The sequence below is a fragment of the Neophocaena asiaeorientalis genome, unplaced genomic scaffold, assembly GCF_003031525.2.
Source record: "Neophocaena asiaeorientalis asiaeorientalis breed wild unplaced genomic scaffold, Neophocaena_asiaeorientalis_V1.1 scaffold523, whole genome shotgun sequence".
Taxonomy (NCBI): domain Eukaryota; kingdom Metazoa; phylum Chordata; class Mammalia; order Artiodactyla; family Phocoenidae; genus Neophocaena; species Neophocaena asiaeorientalis.
Genome location: NW_020175436.1, coordinates 801,041 through 818,041, shown reverse-complemented (window position 1 = coordinate 818,041; position 17,001 = coordinate 801,041). Strand labels below are relative to the sequence as shown.

General features: G+C 36.8%; 1 protein-coding gene and 1 long non-coding RNA gene across 2 annotated transcripts in view; one reads left to right on the top strand and one right to left on the bottom strand.

The window, feature by feature from the left end:
* The first annotated feature begins 2,260 nt into the window (after positions 1 to 2,260).
* Positions 2,261 to 17,001, top strand: part of LOC112414999 (uncharacterized) — a 30,301-nt gene continuing 15,560 nt past the window's right edge. The window contains exons 1-2 of the long non-coding RNA XR_003006253.1: positions 2,261 to 2,399; positions 13,455 to 13,561. This is a non-coding gene — a long non-coding RNA (uncharacterized LOC112414999). The remainder of the gene's footprint in view (positions 2,400 to 13,454; positions 13,562 to 17,001) is intronic.
* Positions 15,605 to 17,001, bottom strand: part of PPP2R2A (protein phosphatase 2 regulatory subunit Balpha) — an 82,340-nt gene continuing 80,943 nt past the window's right edge. Inside the window, exon 10 of the mRNA XM_024767749.1 lies at positions 15,605 to 16,602. Coding sequence (XP_024623517.1) covers positions 16,323 to 16,602 — 280 coding nt within the window. The 3' untranslated portion in view covers positions 15,605 to 16,322. The remainder of the gene's footprint in view (positions 16,603 to 17,001) is intronic.

The following is a 17,001-nucleotide window of genomic DNA, read 5'->3' as shown; positions in this document are numbered from 1 at the left end:
TGCCACTACCTTCTGGCTTTTAGAGTTTCTGCTGAGAAATCAGCTGTTAACCTTACGGGAGTTCCCTTGTATGTTATTTGTCGTTTTTCTTTTGCTGCTTTCAATAATTTTTCTTTGTCTTTAAGTTTTGCCAGTTTGATTACTATGTGTCTAGGTGTGTTTGTCCTTGGGTTTATCCTGTATGGGACCTTCTGCACTTCCTGGACTTGGGTGGCTCTTTCCTTTCCCATGTTAGGGAAGTTTTCGACTATAATCCTTCAAATATTTTCTCAAGTCCTTTCTCTCTCTCTTCTCCTTTTGGGTTCAGTTTCTTCCTGTCGATGATTGTTCAGCAGTTAGTTGTGATTCTGGTGTTCTTGCAAGAGGGAGTGAGAGCATGTCCTTCTACTCCGCCATCTTGAACCAATCCTCTCCAGTTTTTTTGTTTTTTATATATGATGTGAGGAAATGTACTAATTTCATTCTTTTACATATAGCTGTCCTGTTTTCCTGGCACCACTTATTGAAGATACTGTGTTTTCTCAATTTTATATTCTTGCCTCCTTTGTCATAGATTAATTGAGCATAAGTATGTGGGTTTATTTCTGGGCTCTCTGTTCTGTTCCTTTCATCTATGTGTCTCTTTTTATGCCAGTACCATGATGGTTTGATTACTGTAGCTTTGTAGTATAGTCTGAAGTCACGGAGCATGATAACTCCAGCTTTGTTCTTTTCTTCTTAAGACTGTTTTGGCAATTTAGGGTCTTTTGTGATTACATATAAATTTTAGGATTAGTTGTTCTAGGTCTGTGAAAAATGTCATGGGTATTTTGATAGGGATTGCATTAAATCTGCAGATTGCTTTAGGTAGTATGGACATTTAAAAAATATTAATTATTTTAATCCAAGGACACAGGATATCTTTTCATCTTTGTACCGTCTTCAGTTTCCTTCATCAGTATTTTATGGTTTTCTGAGTATAGCTCTTTCACCTCCGTAGTTAAGTTTCTTCCTAGTTATTTTATTTTTTATGAGATTTAAATAGGATTATTTTCTTGCTTTCTCTTTCTGATAGTTATTAGTGTACAAAAAAGCAACAGATTTTTGTATGTTAAGCTTGTATCCTGCAACTTTGTGAATTCATTTATTACTTCTCCAGTAGCTTTTTGGTGGAGATTTTAGCTTTTTCTCTGTGCAATGTCTGTCATCTGCAAATAGTGACAGTTTACTTCTTTTTATAATTTCTTTGGGAAGGTGTCTGTTAAGGTCTTTGGCCCATTTTTTAAAAATTTGATCGTTTGTTTTCTTTGTTGAATTTTAAAAGTTCTTTGTATATTTTGCAGAACAGTCCTTTATGAGATATGTCTTTCACAAATATCTTTTCCCAGTCTGTAAATTGTCTTTTCTTTCTCTTGTCAGTGTCTTTCAAAGAGCTGAAGTTTTTTATTTTAATGAAATTCACCTTATCAATTATTTCTTTCACAGATTGTGCCCTTGGTGTTGCAATGAAAAAGTCATTGCCAAAAGCAAGGTCTTCTAGATTTTTTTCCTATGTCATCTAGCAGTTTTATAGTTTTATGTTTTACATTTAGATCTGTGATCTATTTTGAGCTAATTTTTGTGAAGGATGTAAAGTCTGTGTCTAGATTCATTTTTCTTCTTTAGCCTATTGATGTGATGGTTTACATTAATTGATTTTCTATTAATGTAATGGCCTTGTAATGAACTGGCCTTGCATACCTGGGATAAGTCCCACTTATTTGTTGTATATACTTTTTTTAATACATTGTTGGATTTGATTTGCTAATAACTTTTGAGGATTTTTAAGTTTATGTTCATGGGAGATATTGGTTTGCAGTTTTCTTATAATGTCTTAGTCTGGTTTTGGTATTTGATACCCCAAGTTTGGTGTTTGGTATTAGGGTATGCTGGCCTCATGGAATGCATTAAGAAGAATCCTCTCTGCTTCTATCCTCTGAAACAGATTCTAGAGAATTAATATGATTTCTTCATTAAATGGTTGTTATAATTCACCAGTGAACCCATCGTGGCCTAGTGCTTTATGTTTTGGAAGATTTTTAATTATTAATTCAATTTCGTTAATAGATATAGGCCTATTTAAATGGCCTGTCGCTTCTGGTGTGAATTTTTGCACATCTTTTTTTTTTTTTTTTGCAGTACGCGGGCCTCTCACCGTTGTGGCCTCTCCCACTGCGGAGCACGGGCTCCGGACGCGCAGGCCTAGCGGCCATGGCTCACGGGCCCAGCCGCTCCACGGCATGTGGGATCCTCCCGGACCGGGGCACGAACCCGTGTCCCCTGCGTCGGCAGGCGGACTCCCAACCACTGCGCCACCAGGGAAGCCCCTGCACATCTTATCTTTCAAGAAATTCATCCGTTTTGTGTAGACTGTCAAATTTGTAAGTAGAGAGTTATTCATAACATTCCTTTATTTTCCTTTTAATGTTCATGGGATCTGTATTGATGTTCCCCGTTCATTTCTTATATTAATAATTTGTGTCCTTTCTCTTTTATTCTTAATTAGCGTAGTGAGTGGTTGATTGATTTCATTGATCTTTGAAAAGAACTAGCTATTTGTTTCTTTTATTTTTTCTATCAATTTTCTGTTTTCTATTTCATTGATTTTTCTTTTAGTTTTTATTAATTTTCTTCTGTGTAGTTTTGACTTAATTTGTTCTTCTTTTTCTAGTTTCCTAAGATGGGACCTTACATTATTTATTTTAGATCTTTCTTCTTATTTTAATACATGCATTCAATAGTATAAATGTCTCTAAAGCATTGCTTTCACTGCCTTCCACAGATTGTGATTACTTATGCTTTAATTTTCATTTAGGTCAAATATTTTTATATTTCTCTTGAAATTTATTTGTTGACCCGTGTGTTATTTAGAAGTTTGTTGTTTAATCTCTGAGTCTTTTGTGATTTTCCGGCTTCTTTCTGTTATTGAATGCTATTTAATTCCACTGTGGACTGAGAGCAGCTATTATATGACTTCTATTCTTTTAAATTTGTAAAGGTATGTTTTAGGGCCAGAATGTAATCTAGCTTGGTGAATGTTTCATGTGAATTTGAGAAAAAGTGTATTCTGTGGTTTTGCATGAAGCAGTTTATATCCAGTTGAACAATGGTGCTGTTGATTTCCACTATGTCTTTAATGGTTTTCTGCCAGTCTAATCTGTCCATTTCTTACAGAGGTGTGTTGACATCTCTGACCATAATAATAGATTCATCTGTTTCTCCTTGCAGTTCTAGCTGTAAAGTAAAAAGCTTTTTTAAAAATTAATTAATTTTTTATTTTTGGCTGTGTTGGGTCTTTGGTGCTGCACACGGGCTTTCTTCAGTTGCAACGAGCGGGGGCTCCTCTTCATTGCAGTGAACAGGTTTCTCATTGCGGTGGCTTCTCCTGTTGCGGAACATGGGCTCTAGGAGAGTGGGTTCAGTAGTTGTGGCTCACGGGCTTAGTTGCTGCACGGCATGTGGGATCTTCCCGGACCAGGGCTCGAACCCACGTCCCCTGCATTGGCAGGCAGATTCTTAACCTCTGTGCCACCAGGGAAGTCCCCATTCCTTTACTTTTAATCTATGTTTGTTTTTCTGTTTAAAATAAACTTTTTTGTAGGTAACATGTAGGTGGGTGCTGTTTTTTGATTCACTCTGACAATCTCTGTCTTTTATTTGGCACATTTAGGCCATTTATGTTCAAAGTGATTATTAACATAGTTGGATTAATATTTACCACATTTGTCACCATTTTCTTTTCTTTTTATTCAGTTTATTTAAACTAAAGAAATAAAAACAGTTTATCCATTTCTCCTACCCCTGTATTGTGCCTCTGGTGACCACCAGTCTCTTCTCTGTATCTATGAGCTTGGTTTTATTTATTTATTTATTTGATTCCACATAAAAGAGAGATCATATGGTAATTGTCTTTCTCTGTCTGACTTATTTCAATTAGCATAATGCCTTCAAGATACATCCATGTTGCGGCAAATGGCATGATTTCATTCTTTATTATTGCTGTTGCTTGTTACTGTTTTCTGTTTTTTGCCCAGGTTCTTCCTATTTTTGTCTTCCACTCTTTTCCTGTCTTACGTAATTTTTTTTTTTTAAGTAATGTGTAAATACCTGAATAACTCTTTTTCCAAATGTATTTATTTATTTATTTATTTATGGCTATGTTGGGTCTTTGTTTCTGTGCATGGGCTTTCTCTAGTTGTGGCAAGCAGGGGTCACTCTTCATCGCGGTGCGCAGGCCTGTCACTATCGCGGCCTCTGTTGTTGCGGAGCACAGGCTCCAGACGCGCAGGCTCCCAGACCAGGGCTCAAATCCGTTTCCCCTGCATTGGCAGGCAGATTCTCAACCACTGCACCACCAGGGAAGCCCTGTCTTATGTAATTTTATTGGACAGTTTATATGATTCCATTTTGTCTTCTTAGCATATCATTTATACCCTTTTCCCTCTTTTTTCAGTGGTTGCCCTAGAGTTTGCAATATACATTTACAATTAATTCAGATCTACTTTCAAATAACACTGTACTGCTTCCCAGGTAGTATGAGCAACTTATAATAACAAAATAATCCTAATTCCTCCATCCCTTCTCTAGTATTATTTATTTATTTATTTATCTATCTATTTATTTATTTAGGGCTGTGTCGGGTCTTTGTTGCTGCACGTGGGCTTTCTCTAGTTATAGCGAATGGGGGCCGCTCTTTGTTGCAGTGCACGAGCTTCTCACTAGTTGCTCCGCGGCATGTGGGATCTACCCGGACCAGGGCTCGAACCCATGTCCCCTGCATTGGCAGGCGGATTCTTAACCACTGTGCGACCAGGGAAGTCCCTTCTCTAGTATTATTGTTGTCATTTATTTCACTTACAGGTGAGCATATATACATCGTTGATATTATTATTATTTTGAACAAACTGTTCAAAACTGTTCAAACTGTTATCTGTTAAGTCAGTTAAGAATAAGAAAAATACCTTTTTATTTCACCTTCAGTTATTCCTTCTCCAATGCTTTCCCTGTCTTTCTGTAGATCCGAGTTTCTGACCTATATCATTTTCTTTCTCAAGAAAAACATTTCTTGCAAGGCAGGTCTACTGGAACAAATTTCCTCAATTTTTGTTTCAGAAAATCTTTATTTCTCTTTCATTTTTGAAGAATAATTTCACAGTATACAGAATTCTAGATTTTTTTTCCTCTCAACATTTTAAATATTTTACTCTCCTCTTGTTTTCATGATTTCAGAGGAGAGGTCACTTGTAATTCTTATCTTTGTTCCTCTATAGATAAGGTGTTTTTTTCTTTAGCTTCTTAAGAATTCTTTTCTTTATCTTTGATTTTCTGTACTTTGAAAACGATATGCCTTGGTGTCATTTTATTTTGTTTTGTTTTGCTTTTTAAATTTTATTCAATTTTATTTATTTTTGGCTGCATTGGGTCTTTGTTGTGGCACGCAGGATCTTTCGTTGTGGCCTGCGAGCTTCTCTCTAGTTGTGGCGCGCAGGTTCCAGAGTGCGTGGTCTTTGTAGTTGCAGCACGTGGGCTTAGTTGCACCGTGGCATGTGGGATCTTAGTTCCCTGACCAGGGATCAAACCCCTGTCCCCTGCATTGGAAGGCAGATTCTTACCACTAGAGTACCAGGGAAGTCCCTGTTTTGTTTTGATTTTTTTTTGCGGTACGCGGGCCTCTCACTGCTGTGGCCTCTCCCGTTGCGGAGCACAGGCTCCGGACACGCAGGCTCAGCAGCCATGGCTCACAGGCCCAGCCGCTACGCGGCACGTGGGATCTTCCCGGACCAGGGCACGAACCTGTGTCCCCTGCATCGGCAGGCGGACTCTCAACCACTGCGCCACCAGGGAAGCCCTTGTTTTGCTTTTATCCTGCTTGGTGTTCTGCGTTTTTTGTATCCGTGATTTGGTATTTGACGTTAATTTAGGGGAAAACTCTTAGTCATTATTTTTTTCAAATATCTTTTTTCCCCTCCTGTTATGACCTGTGTATGTTACACCTACATACATAGTTGTCCTACAGTTCTTTTGTAGGTTCCCTAAATGGGAAAACGATGAAGGAAATCATAGCAAGGCACATCATAATTATGTGGCCAAAAAAAAAAGTGATAAAGAGAAAATCTTAAAAGTGATAGCTAAAAAACGACCCACGACTTACAGAGAGACAAAGATAAGAAAACAGCAAACTCCTCATTGAAAACTATGGAAGGCAGAAAGTATTGGAATTTCTTAAAAGTGCTGAAAGCAAAAAGTCTACCTAGAATCTATATCCAATGAAAATACATTATTATTCCTTTAATAAATACAAGATATCACATCATCATTAAATATGCCAACATCATAATAGCTACTGTTTAAATGCCAGGAAGTTTGCCACGGAAATTACTTCAGTTGATCTTCACCACACCCTGTGAGTTTAAGTATCATTATCGGTATCATTTTACCAGTGAGGAATCTGAAGCTTAGATACATTGAGTAGCTTCAGCCAGGTTATAGAGGACTAATCAAAAAGCCAGGATGTATTCACTCAGTCATTCAATAAAATATTCTTTGAGCACTTCTCAAGTGCCAGGCATGTTTTGGCATCCAGATCACTGCACCTAAGAAGGCCTCTTTATTGTAGCTTCCTATCTCAGTAGCGAGACAGGTAATTATCAAGTGTGTGATTGAAATAACTTCAGATAGTAACAAGCACCAAGAAGTAAATAGAAGGTCAGCGGTTGGTGATTAAGACTCACTGAAGGATGTGGACTCGATTTAGTCCGCAGAAAGCTCTCTGAGGAGTAGACATTTGAACGCAGACATAAAGGAGCAGCCTTGTGATGGTCAGAAGCTTGGCATGCTCAGAGCACGGGCAGGAGGCCTGAGAAGGGCAGCAGAAGGCCCAGACGGGAGCTCTAGAAGAGGAAAAGGGGGCGAGAGACGACGGCCTGTTCTTTAGCACTTGGTAAACTGCATTAGGGTTTCCTTGATGTAGGGAAGCAGATTTCAGTGAAGGCAATGTACATTACTGAGGAAAGCCTGAATTACTCCCAACTGCCCTGGTAAATGTCCCTTTTCCATACTTATTATGATGAGAAAAGCCACATGCAAGTGAGTTCCTAGTTAGGGGGGTAGGACGTGTGGTCTAGCCGGGGCCACTTTGGGGGAAGGCCTGAAGATGAGTCTGTACTGTAAAACGTTATTTACCATGAGGGGACATTTGTATATTACGTGTGAGTTAAGCTGGGTCTAGGTGCCAAAGTGTTTGTAGATACTACACTGTATGTCGTGGATGTATACACATTGCCTTCATCCAAACCCAGTTAGCTAATACATCAGGTAGAAGGTGGTGTCACACATTTACAATAGCAGCTAAAGTTATTGTGTACTTAATATGAGCCAGGCTTTATAGGTACCTCATATAGATAATTTTCTGTTTAGTTCTCTCAACAATCTTACAAGTTAGGTATTATTACTATTTTACAAATAAGAAAACTGAGACACTTGCGAAGTACCATACACAAGATGACAGTGATAGAGCTAGTACTCGAACCCAGAACCATTTGACTGCAAAGTACAAACTCACCGCTACTATGCTCCCTTTCCATTTTCACACATATGTGAATGAAGTGGCCAGTGTATTCTGGTTGTAATCTAGTTTCTTGGCCTCCAAGGCACTGTCTAGAAAAATGGCTCCAGTTGGGCCAGATTCTTCTTTCCCCAGATTTACAGAGATCCCACCTGGACACACCAGCTGCACTGCCAGGCACCCTTCCTTCAGAACTTTTTACTAATCACAGAGTTCCCACTTATTAGTTATGGGGTTATGCGAAGTTTAGTCTATGAGGTGTAATTATTTAGCATTTGACTTGTAGGAAAGGATTGGTTTCCTTTCAAATGCTCAAAAAAAAAAAAAAAAAATGCTGGCTGCCCATGCATTCATCCGGGGAATGATTTCTCTCAAATTATAGTTTTACTTTCCTGTCAAGAGAAAGAGCCACAGTTGTTATCATGCAGAAAATATTTTGCCTTGATCCCTGAAGTTTCATCGAGTTTGAGAACTCTGCAATGTTATTGCTTTTGGAAAAATAAGGACCAAATGATATAAATCAGTCAGGAAATGGACATACTGATCCACAATTTGGGGAACTGCTTTGGCACCTGTAATACTGATATCTAAATTAGGATCTTAAGGGAATTCCCTGGAGGTCCAGTGGTTAAGAATCCGAGCTTTCACTGCTAAGGCCCTGGGTTCGATCCCTGGTGGGGGAACTAAGATCCCACAAGCCATGCGGTGCAGGGCCAAAAGAAACAAACAAAAATAAATTAGGATCTTAAGCTTGTGGCACTAACAAAGCTTTGTCTACACCCTTTCTGGTGGATACTGTGTATCCAAATTTTAAATATAGTCTATTGATCTAGAACTTTCACTTTCAGGAAATCGGCCTAACAAAATAATCAAAGAGTCTGTACATGGATAGTCATTGCAGCATTATTAGCAACAAAAAATTTAGAAAAAAAAATCTAGATGTGGCCAATAAAGTCAGTTTAATACGCAATGGTATACCTTGTAATACAGTCATTAAAAATGAAAATGTTTATCAGTGATGGGAAAATGTGGGTCATAATGTGAAAATAGTTTACAGAACAGTATGAATAGCACTCCATGTTTTGTATATATGAAAGCAAAACAAATGATCTCGGAGAGGTAGAACTGTGGATGGACTTTTTTTTCTTCACTGGCAGTCTAAAGTAGTGGTGAGACTGTGGGCTCTGGAGATGACCAGCTGGGTAGTGCTCACTAGCTGTGTAGCTCTAGGCAGGTTACTCTGAGAAAATGAATTTACGTAAAATCCTTGGTACAGTGCAATTATCATCATCGTCGCTACCATTATAAAATGGAAATTAAGTAAAAATACAGATGTCTTTAACCTCAGAGAGGCGTTGTGTGTAACGTAGCACAAAAAACCATGGGACCCAGAGTAAGAAAAACTGGGTCCCGTGTCCAGCCTTACCAGTGGTGAGACACTGGGCGAGTTACATCCTCTCTGAGCCTGATCAAGGGTCGAACAGGGATAGTAACCCTCTCTCACTATCTCAGGGATATAGTAGGGATCAAATGGGATGTTTCTAAGAGCGCTACATAAACCATGATGTACTCTGCAAACTATTTGATAATTATTAATTATATTGAGTATGAATTCCATATCATACCCAATTACAAATAATTTTGCCTTATTTTGGCCCTAAGTCTAAAGCAGAGGTGTAAACTTAGTAGTTTCAGAAGGAAGAGAAGTAAGTAAACATGGTAGAATAAATCGAAGAATGAGCTGTTGAGAGGCCTTCTCATCCAGTGACCAGATCAACTTTTCTGCAAGATCGGTCATCGTTTGCTGCCAGTTGAGAGTGAAGGGAGGCTAAGAGGAGGAAAGAACTTTATAATATTTTCTTAGACTGGCAGGGTTCCAGGTGTGGCATTACACCACATCCTAACCACCTTGTTCTTTGCCACTTAAGGTAACAACTACATAACCTGATCAGTGGATTCTTTCAGGCGTTACTAAGTAAACTGTGGGCAGCAAGAGTTTGATCTAGATTGGGGCTAATAAATTAACATTTTCAAAGATGCTGTGAGGAAGCAAAATGTCACTTGGAAAACTTCAAATTATGGTTCTTCATTCCGTGGACTCTGCTGAGAGATTCAGAGAATAATAAAATAATACATTTCAGTTCTCAAAAGGGACATATATTACAGTTCTCTTTGTAGAGTGACTCACAGCTAATGTGACCCTCGACAGAACAATTTTATATTGTGTCATCTTTCAAATGAGGAGTTTGGTTTAATGACATTTGAGTTCCCTTTAAGCAATAAAGTAATTATTGATGTATATAGATCAAGATTAATTAATGCTAATGGGGCACATTATTTGATATTTTGGAGTGAATACTTCACCTATAACAATTTTTCCCTCTTATAACCTTAATGGAGTTCAGAATTAGAACACCACTAATAGAAATGAGAATGCAATGAAGGAATAAAATGATTCATAATAAAACCATCAAACATAAAAATGAACATAGAATAACTTTTTCTCATTTTAAGTTGGAGAAGGACTTTCTAACTATAAATAACTCTTTGTTTGACTATGAAATAATAAATGAAAACCCAGTTTATGGTATTTTGTTAAAGTAGTCTGAGCAGACTAAGACAAAAGATAAGAGAATGTTATGAATAACTGTGCTCATAAATGTGACAGCTTAGGTGAAATGGACAATTTCCTTGAAGGGCAAACTGCCAAAACTCATTTAAGAAATGATAGATAATGTGTGTAATTTTATGTCTTCAAAACAATTGAATTCAGATGACAACCTTTCAATAAGGAGGCCCAAGTGGCATCACTGGTGAATTCTACCCACCATTTAAGGAAGACATTGTATGAATTCTATCTACAATCTTCAATAATATAGGTGAGGAGGGAAACATTTTATGAGGCATTACACTGACCAATGACATTAAAAAGTAAGGAAACTAGAGATCAGTATCTCTCATGAACCTTGAAGCAAAAATACTGGTTCCACAATTAAAAATCAGTGTAATTCACCATGTCACCCTTACGATGATCATTTTAATAGATGCAGAAAAAACATCTGACAAAATCCAACATCCATTCATAATTAAGAACTCTCAGAAAACTAGGAGTAAAAGGGAATTTCCTCAACCTGATAAAGACCATCTACACAAATCTACACCTGATACACTTAATGGTAAAAGACTGCATGCTGGCCCCCTAATACTGGTGACAAGGCAAGGATGTGTCTGATATCACCACTCCTTTCACCATCATACTGGAAGGTCTAACCAGTGCAGCAAGACAAGAAAAAGAAATAAAAGGCGTTGGAAAGGAAAACTGGAAAGACTGGAAAAAAATAAAACATTTATTATAAATAATAATCTGCAGACATGACTACGTAGAAAACTTTTAAAAAATCTACATAAGTGAATCTGGCAAGGTGTCAGGATACAAGGTCAAAATACAAAAATCAATCGTATATCTAGATATTAGCAATGAACATTTTGGAAATTGAAAATTTTTAAAGTACCATTTACAAAAGCACACACAAAAAAACCCATAAAGTACTAACAATATATGTGCAAGATCTGTATACTAAAATCTAAAAACACTGATAAAAGAAATCAAAGACCTATATAAATGGAGCAACATGCTGCATTCATGGATTGGAGGACAAATATTAAGAGGTCCACTCTCCCTGAACTGGTCTATGGATTCAATGCAATCATTATCAAAATCCAAGCATGTGGTTTTGTTCTTGTCAACAGGCTGATTCTAAAATGTACATAGCAAGGCAAAGGAACTAAAATTAGCAAAACAGTTTTCAAAAAGAACATAGTTGCATTACTTATGCAAAGCTACAGTGATCACGCAGTGTAGTATGGGTGAAAGCTCAAACGTATAAACTAATGGAATAGTTCAGAAATAGGCTAATGCTGTGTCAGCTGATTTTCAACAAAGGTGCAAAGAAAAATGAACCTCAATCTATATATGGTACATATGTAATTTTTATATGTAAACAGATACAAAAACCAACTCAAATCAATCAGATGTAAATATAAAAACTGAAAACTATTAAACTTCTAAAAATATTAAAAATTTTTGTCACCTTCAGTTAGGCAGGTTTCTTAGATATGACACCAAAAGCATAACCCATTAAAGAAAAAGTTGAAAAAGTGGACTTCTGTGAAAATTAAGAATTTCTGCTCTTCAAAAAGCTCTGTGCAAAGACAAACCTCATACTGGGAGAAAATATTTATAAAGCATATGTGATAAAGTCTGGTATCCAGATTATAGAAAATAATATCTGACTAGAAACATGTAAACACAAATTGGGTTACCATTTTTGACTTTTTCTGATTGACCAAGATAAAACACGAGGTTTTTGTCCATTATTGGGAGTGTGAAGATAGGGGTGTATCTGTGATGGAACTTCCACTTTTGGAACAGAAATTTGACAGTATGTACCAAATCTTAAATACACCCGTATCCTTTAATACAGTAATTACAGTTCTAGGAGTGTATCCTAGAAATCTTACACACCAAGGCTGGTATGCATGGTCACTATTCCAGTATTTCCACTTGCAAAAATGAAAATAAACATCAATCTTGGTAACAGGCACCAGTTAAATAAATAAAGGATCAGCCACAGATTATGAGGCTATTCAGAGGGGAAATCTGGCTTAAAGTATGCCCAGAAGAGAGAGAACAAAAGAAATTCATACAAATGTGAATGGGAGTTTTCTCTGCATGATTTAACTGCTGGGGTATTTTTTCTTTTTTTGGTCTATCTGAAGAACATGTATTCAGAAGGCAGAAGTTACTTTTTTTTTTAAAGGAATTTAGACATTCCAGAGTTAAATCAGCATAAACGTGCAACATGAAAGTCCTGGTCTCCTTGTTAAGGAGAAAGTGAACATGGTACATAAGGATCTGATTTTGCAAGGGGAAGGGGGCAGACTGAGTAATCTATGACTGAAAGGGCAGTTCATAATTCTCTTCCAGTTTCACTTTTGCTACTTCTCCCGTAAGGTATGACCATGACAGCATAGTTGATATTTGGGTTCCCCCTCCGTCACTCACTCCAGGATCATGTTGAATAGCGGTTTTATTTGGGCATAAATACACTTCGGACTTTCCCTTTATCTGGTCCCCAAATTTGGTTTTTAATAATGAAGCTCTTTCAATATAGAAACAGAATCTCATTTATGCATTCTCAAAAATAGTGTTGGTCAAGGCTTAGCTGGTGTCCCCTAGTGGGAAAGTCCTCAAATAACTGGCTGCTGTTCACGTAAGTGCAGAACATTTTTAAAAGGTAAATAAACACTAGCTTTCTCCCTTCAGGCCAGTTTAATTATTTTTGTTTGCCAAATTGCTCCTTTTGCAGGCAACTAAATTTTGTAGTGCCTTCCTTTTTATAGGTACGTGCTAAGGTGGGCCTTTTCATACGTATTATTAACTTTAAGCCTGCAAGGTGGGCGTTCATTTCTTACACAGTAGGTCACAAAGTTCAATACCATTATGCAGTAACACGTCAAGGAGACAAAACTCAATTTATCATTACACTTAAAACCAGCATCTGAGAACCTCAAGACTTTGTAAATTCTCTAAGCTTTTGATTAACACCAAAGAGTGAGACATAATGTCTTGACCTTATATGCACAGTTACAAGATGAAGCGGAACGAGTTTCCAAGGCTTTCTGGAGAGGAGGGGTGTGTAAAAAACCTCTTTTAACCATGGTGTCTCTCTCTCACACACACACACAAAGCTTTAATTATCAACCGTCTGAACAGATAAGTATCTAAAATAGTAATGCTCTCGAATACTACAGTAAAATCGACTTGATTCTTTATTACCTAGCATATACCTGTCTTTTCTTTCTTTTTTAGGGGTAGGGGTTGGGCTTGGCTTTGCTCTTCCAGAAGTGCAGATTACTACCCCCCCTTGAATTTTTATGCGGTAGAAAGAAGATGCTGAAGCAGTGTTCCCCAACAAGGTAATGGTTTAGATTTCACTAAAATACTTCTATCAGTAACTGTTTAGCTTTCACAAATCATTTTCCAAGAACCAACATGTTACTTGTATAAATACTGTTACAAACTAAAAGAACCTCAGTTTTATTATTTTTAGTTTTCCTTAGGAATGTCTGTGAACAGAATAATCCTCACATTGAAGGTTGTTTTTTAAATCGTCACTTAATTTGAAAGGAAAAAGAGTGTGGGAATGTACTTTTCTATTCCAAAGTCTCAGGGCTTCACAGAAGAAAGCTTAATATCCAATAGTTAAGTTATATAAACATGAGTTTATACAGATACAGATTTATATAACTATTGCCCAGCCACTAAATAAAGATCAAGAGATTAACAGAATGGAAGTTTTTTTTCCTACCATAACTTTTCAGAAAGGTTAAGACAGAGGGATAGAATATGTATATATTTGTAGGTGTTAAGAGAATAGGAGAATACAAGCAACTTGACAAGACTAAGTGTATTCTATAAAAGATTAACCACGACCATGAGTGGCTGGGCTTATAGTTTGCTACACCAAAGAAATTAAAAATTGATACTTGAGAATATTGTTATAATAATTTATAATAGCATTCCTTTATAGAGGCATTTTAATGTAAGCAATGTTTCTCTCTTAAATATATAAAACTAACCCTTAGTGTCATGGATGAGAATCGTCATAGCTACTGCTACATGAAAGAACAATTTCCAAGAGCTGTTTGATGGTGTTATTTTAATACCTACACCCAAACTTTAGGGAAGCAATCTCCCAAGAAGATCTTCTGGAAAACTGCCTGATCTGCTCGTGGCAGGGGAATAGCCCACTTCCAAGTCAAGCATGAAGAAAAACACAAGTCATGAATGTACCCAAGATCCCCAAATAAATTAGTAAAAGTGCCATTATTTTAAGAATTATCAGACATATAATCAAAGTGTTTAAACACAAATTCAAATTTGTTAAGTCCAAAAGATACAGTAATTTTATTACATATAATTTCTCCTGTGTGCTAAAAATGTTAACTTACAAGACATAATATCTGTATAAGTGTAGAGGGAATTACGGTGGAATTCTTTAATCATTTTTCATTGGTGAGAAGAGAACAATAAGGTAGTGGACAAATAATAAGCACTCAGAGTCCTCTAAAATTCAAGGTTGTATATTACTGCTCAACCAAAACATACTACCATTCTCTAATATAAATGCCTACTCATTTATCTTTGAAAAATAAAGGTCATTCTTTCTCCATTAAAGCTTCTGCAAGATTGACACAAAGGTTCATTCTACCTATTAAAAATAGGGGTACTCTTCATCTTTGGATAAGGTATCACCATTTAGGGAAAATGTAGTCATATACATATTACTAAATTTTTATTTGAGGCAGCTGTTGGAATCCATTAAGCACTTTTGGAACACTGTACCTTTAAAGTTTGTCTTTAACATTAATAGCTTTGGAAAACCAAAAATAAAAGAAAAACATCTATGACAAAGTACATTTCATTCAGATTTGATAGCAGTAAAATACAAAAAAAAAATTTAGTGCAGTGTCCATTTTATCTAAATCACTTGAGGATAGTTTTATGTTATAGTTTTATGACTGACTGATAAAAAAAGTTTTAACTTGTTTAAAAACTTTAAGACTTTGACTTAGTATTTAGTAACACAAAAATGAAATTAAGCACTGTAAAGTCTTTAAAAATGAAGTTCTACAAATTTGGTTCCCATTTACAACAGTTTCATTAACAGATAATGAATTAAGTGTAGATACAATGTATCCAATACCCTTATAACTACAGTAAAAAAAAAAAAATCTAGTAGCATGTATAGATCATGATATCCTTAGTAATATCAATATATAGTCAAAACATGTTCATACAGAACCAATACCTCTCCTCCATGTAAAAGAACACTTGTTAAAAATAATTAACAAAAATACCCATAAAACAATGGAACCTCATTTCATTTCACTGCACCCAAAGCTATGACACAAAATATTGGCTTAAAGGGGTAGATTAAAAAGAAAAAGAAAACCAGATTCTCCATTCTTTGTCACTTTTATTCAGTAGTAGTTTTTTTTTTCCTTATTTTCAGTGCCAGACATGGCAAGGAGTGATTACAGCCAACTGTTATTAAAACATTTGTTCGCAACATATACCCCCTTTACCACTGACCCCAAACTGACTCGTTTTGTGTGCTTTCGTTCTTTCCTTTTTTATACCACCACCAAGACTGGGTGGAGGGGCAAGGGTAAGAGAGATGAAGGGGAAGAGTCCAGGAGGCCAGAAGAGGAGGAATGCTACAAGCCACAGTAAGAATGAGCTGTATTTAATTTAAAAAAGGGGGGAGGGGTGTACCCCACAAATGATACAGTAATGAGGATACACAATTAAATCCCATAAGCATGACTGAAGGCTTTCACTTGTGTTTGACGTCATCACAATGGAAGGCATAAAAAGTGGAGTAAATCAATGTTGATACAGTCCAATCTAGTCCATTAGGCAAGATGGTGCAAGAAGTCATTTAAATTAAAAGTGCCCTACCCTTACCTAAATGGCTAGCAGACATGGAGAACACCACAGTGAGGAATCCACCGAGCTTTCTCCATGTAGCTATTAAAAATGTGTTGTCGAATGGCACATTGTCAAACACTGGAAAAGGGGCGCCACAATGGACCTCTCTTTTTTAAGTATGAATGCTAGATTCAACTATCTCAACTAAGCAGGAAGTGGGCTCTTCTGCTAGGAATGCCAACCCTAATTCACTTTGTCTTGAAATATATACAGATTGTTTGTAGTAGCTACAGCAATGATATTTTCCTTGGGGTGCCAGGCTGTATGAAGTATTTTCTTGTTGAAGTCTAGGCTGTCAACGCTTATTTCATCTTTCTTTCGCTTGCCACTTGCACACACTTTGCGTGGCTTCAGAACTGTGCGAGGTTTATTGTTTTCCCGTGATGCTTCTAGGGTTATGTCTCGCTTTGTGTTCCGGTCAAACATTCTGAAGAAATTATTGTAAGATCCAGTCATGACAACACTGTAAAAGTAGACAGAGCACTCAGTCAAATAATGAACATTAGTTTTCAATGGTGAAACCTTGTACTCCAAAGAAAGAGCTACTTCAAGCAGATTTGGATTTAAGGAGGGGGCGGCTGACACCAACCCAGGGAACAATCACTGGAATAAACTAGGAATATAGTATTAGTAAACTTGATTTTCTATTAATGACTCCTTTTCACGACTACCAAAACTGTCAGCAAAGTTGAAAGCATCCTCAAGTAAAGCTTGTAAGTAGTACTGAATTATCTTAGTTGAGTATTTTTGCAACTTCAGTCTATGCAACCAACTAGACCAGCCAGCTTCTACCAACCAACCAACCAACAAAATAAAACAAAACGATGGTATACAGCTTTCTGTAAGAAACCAATGCTTTATT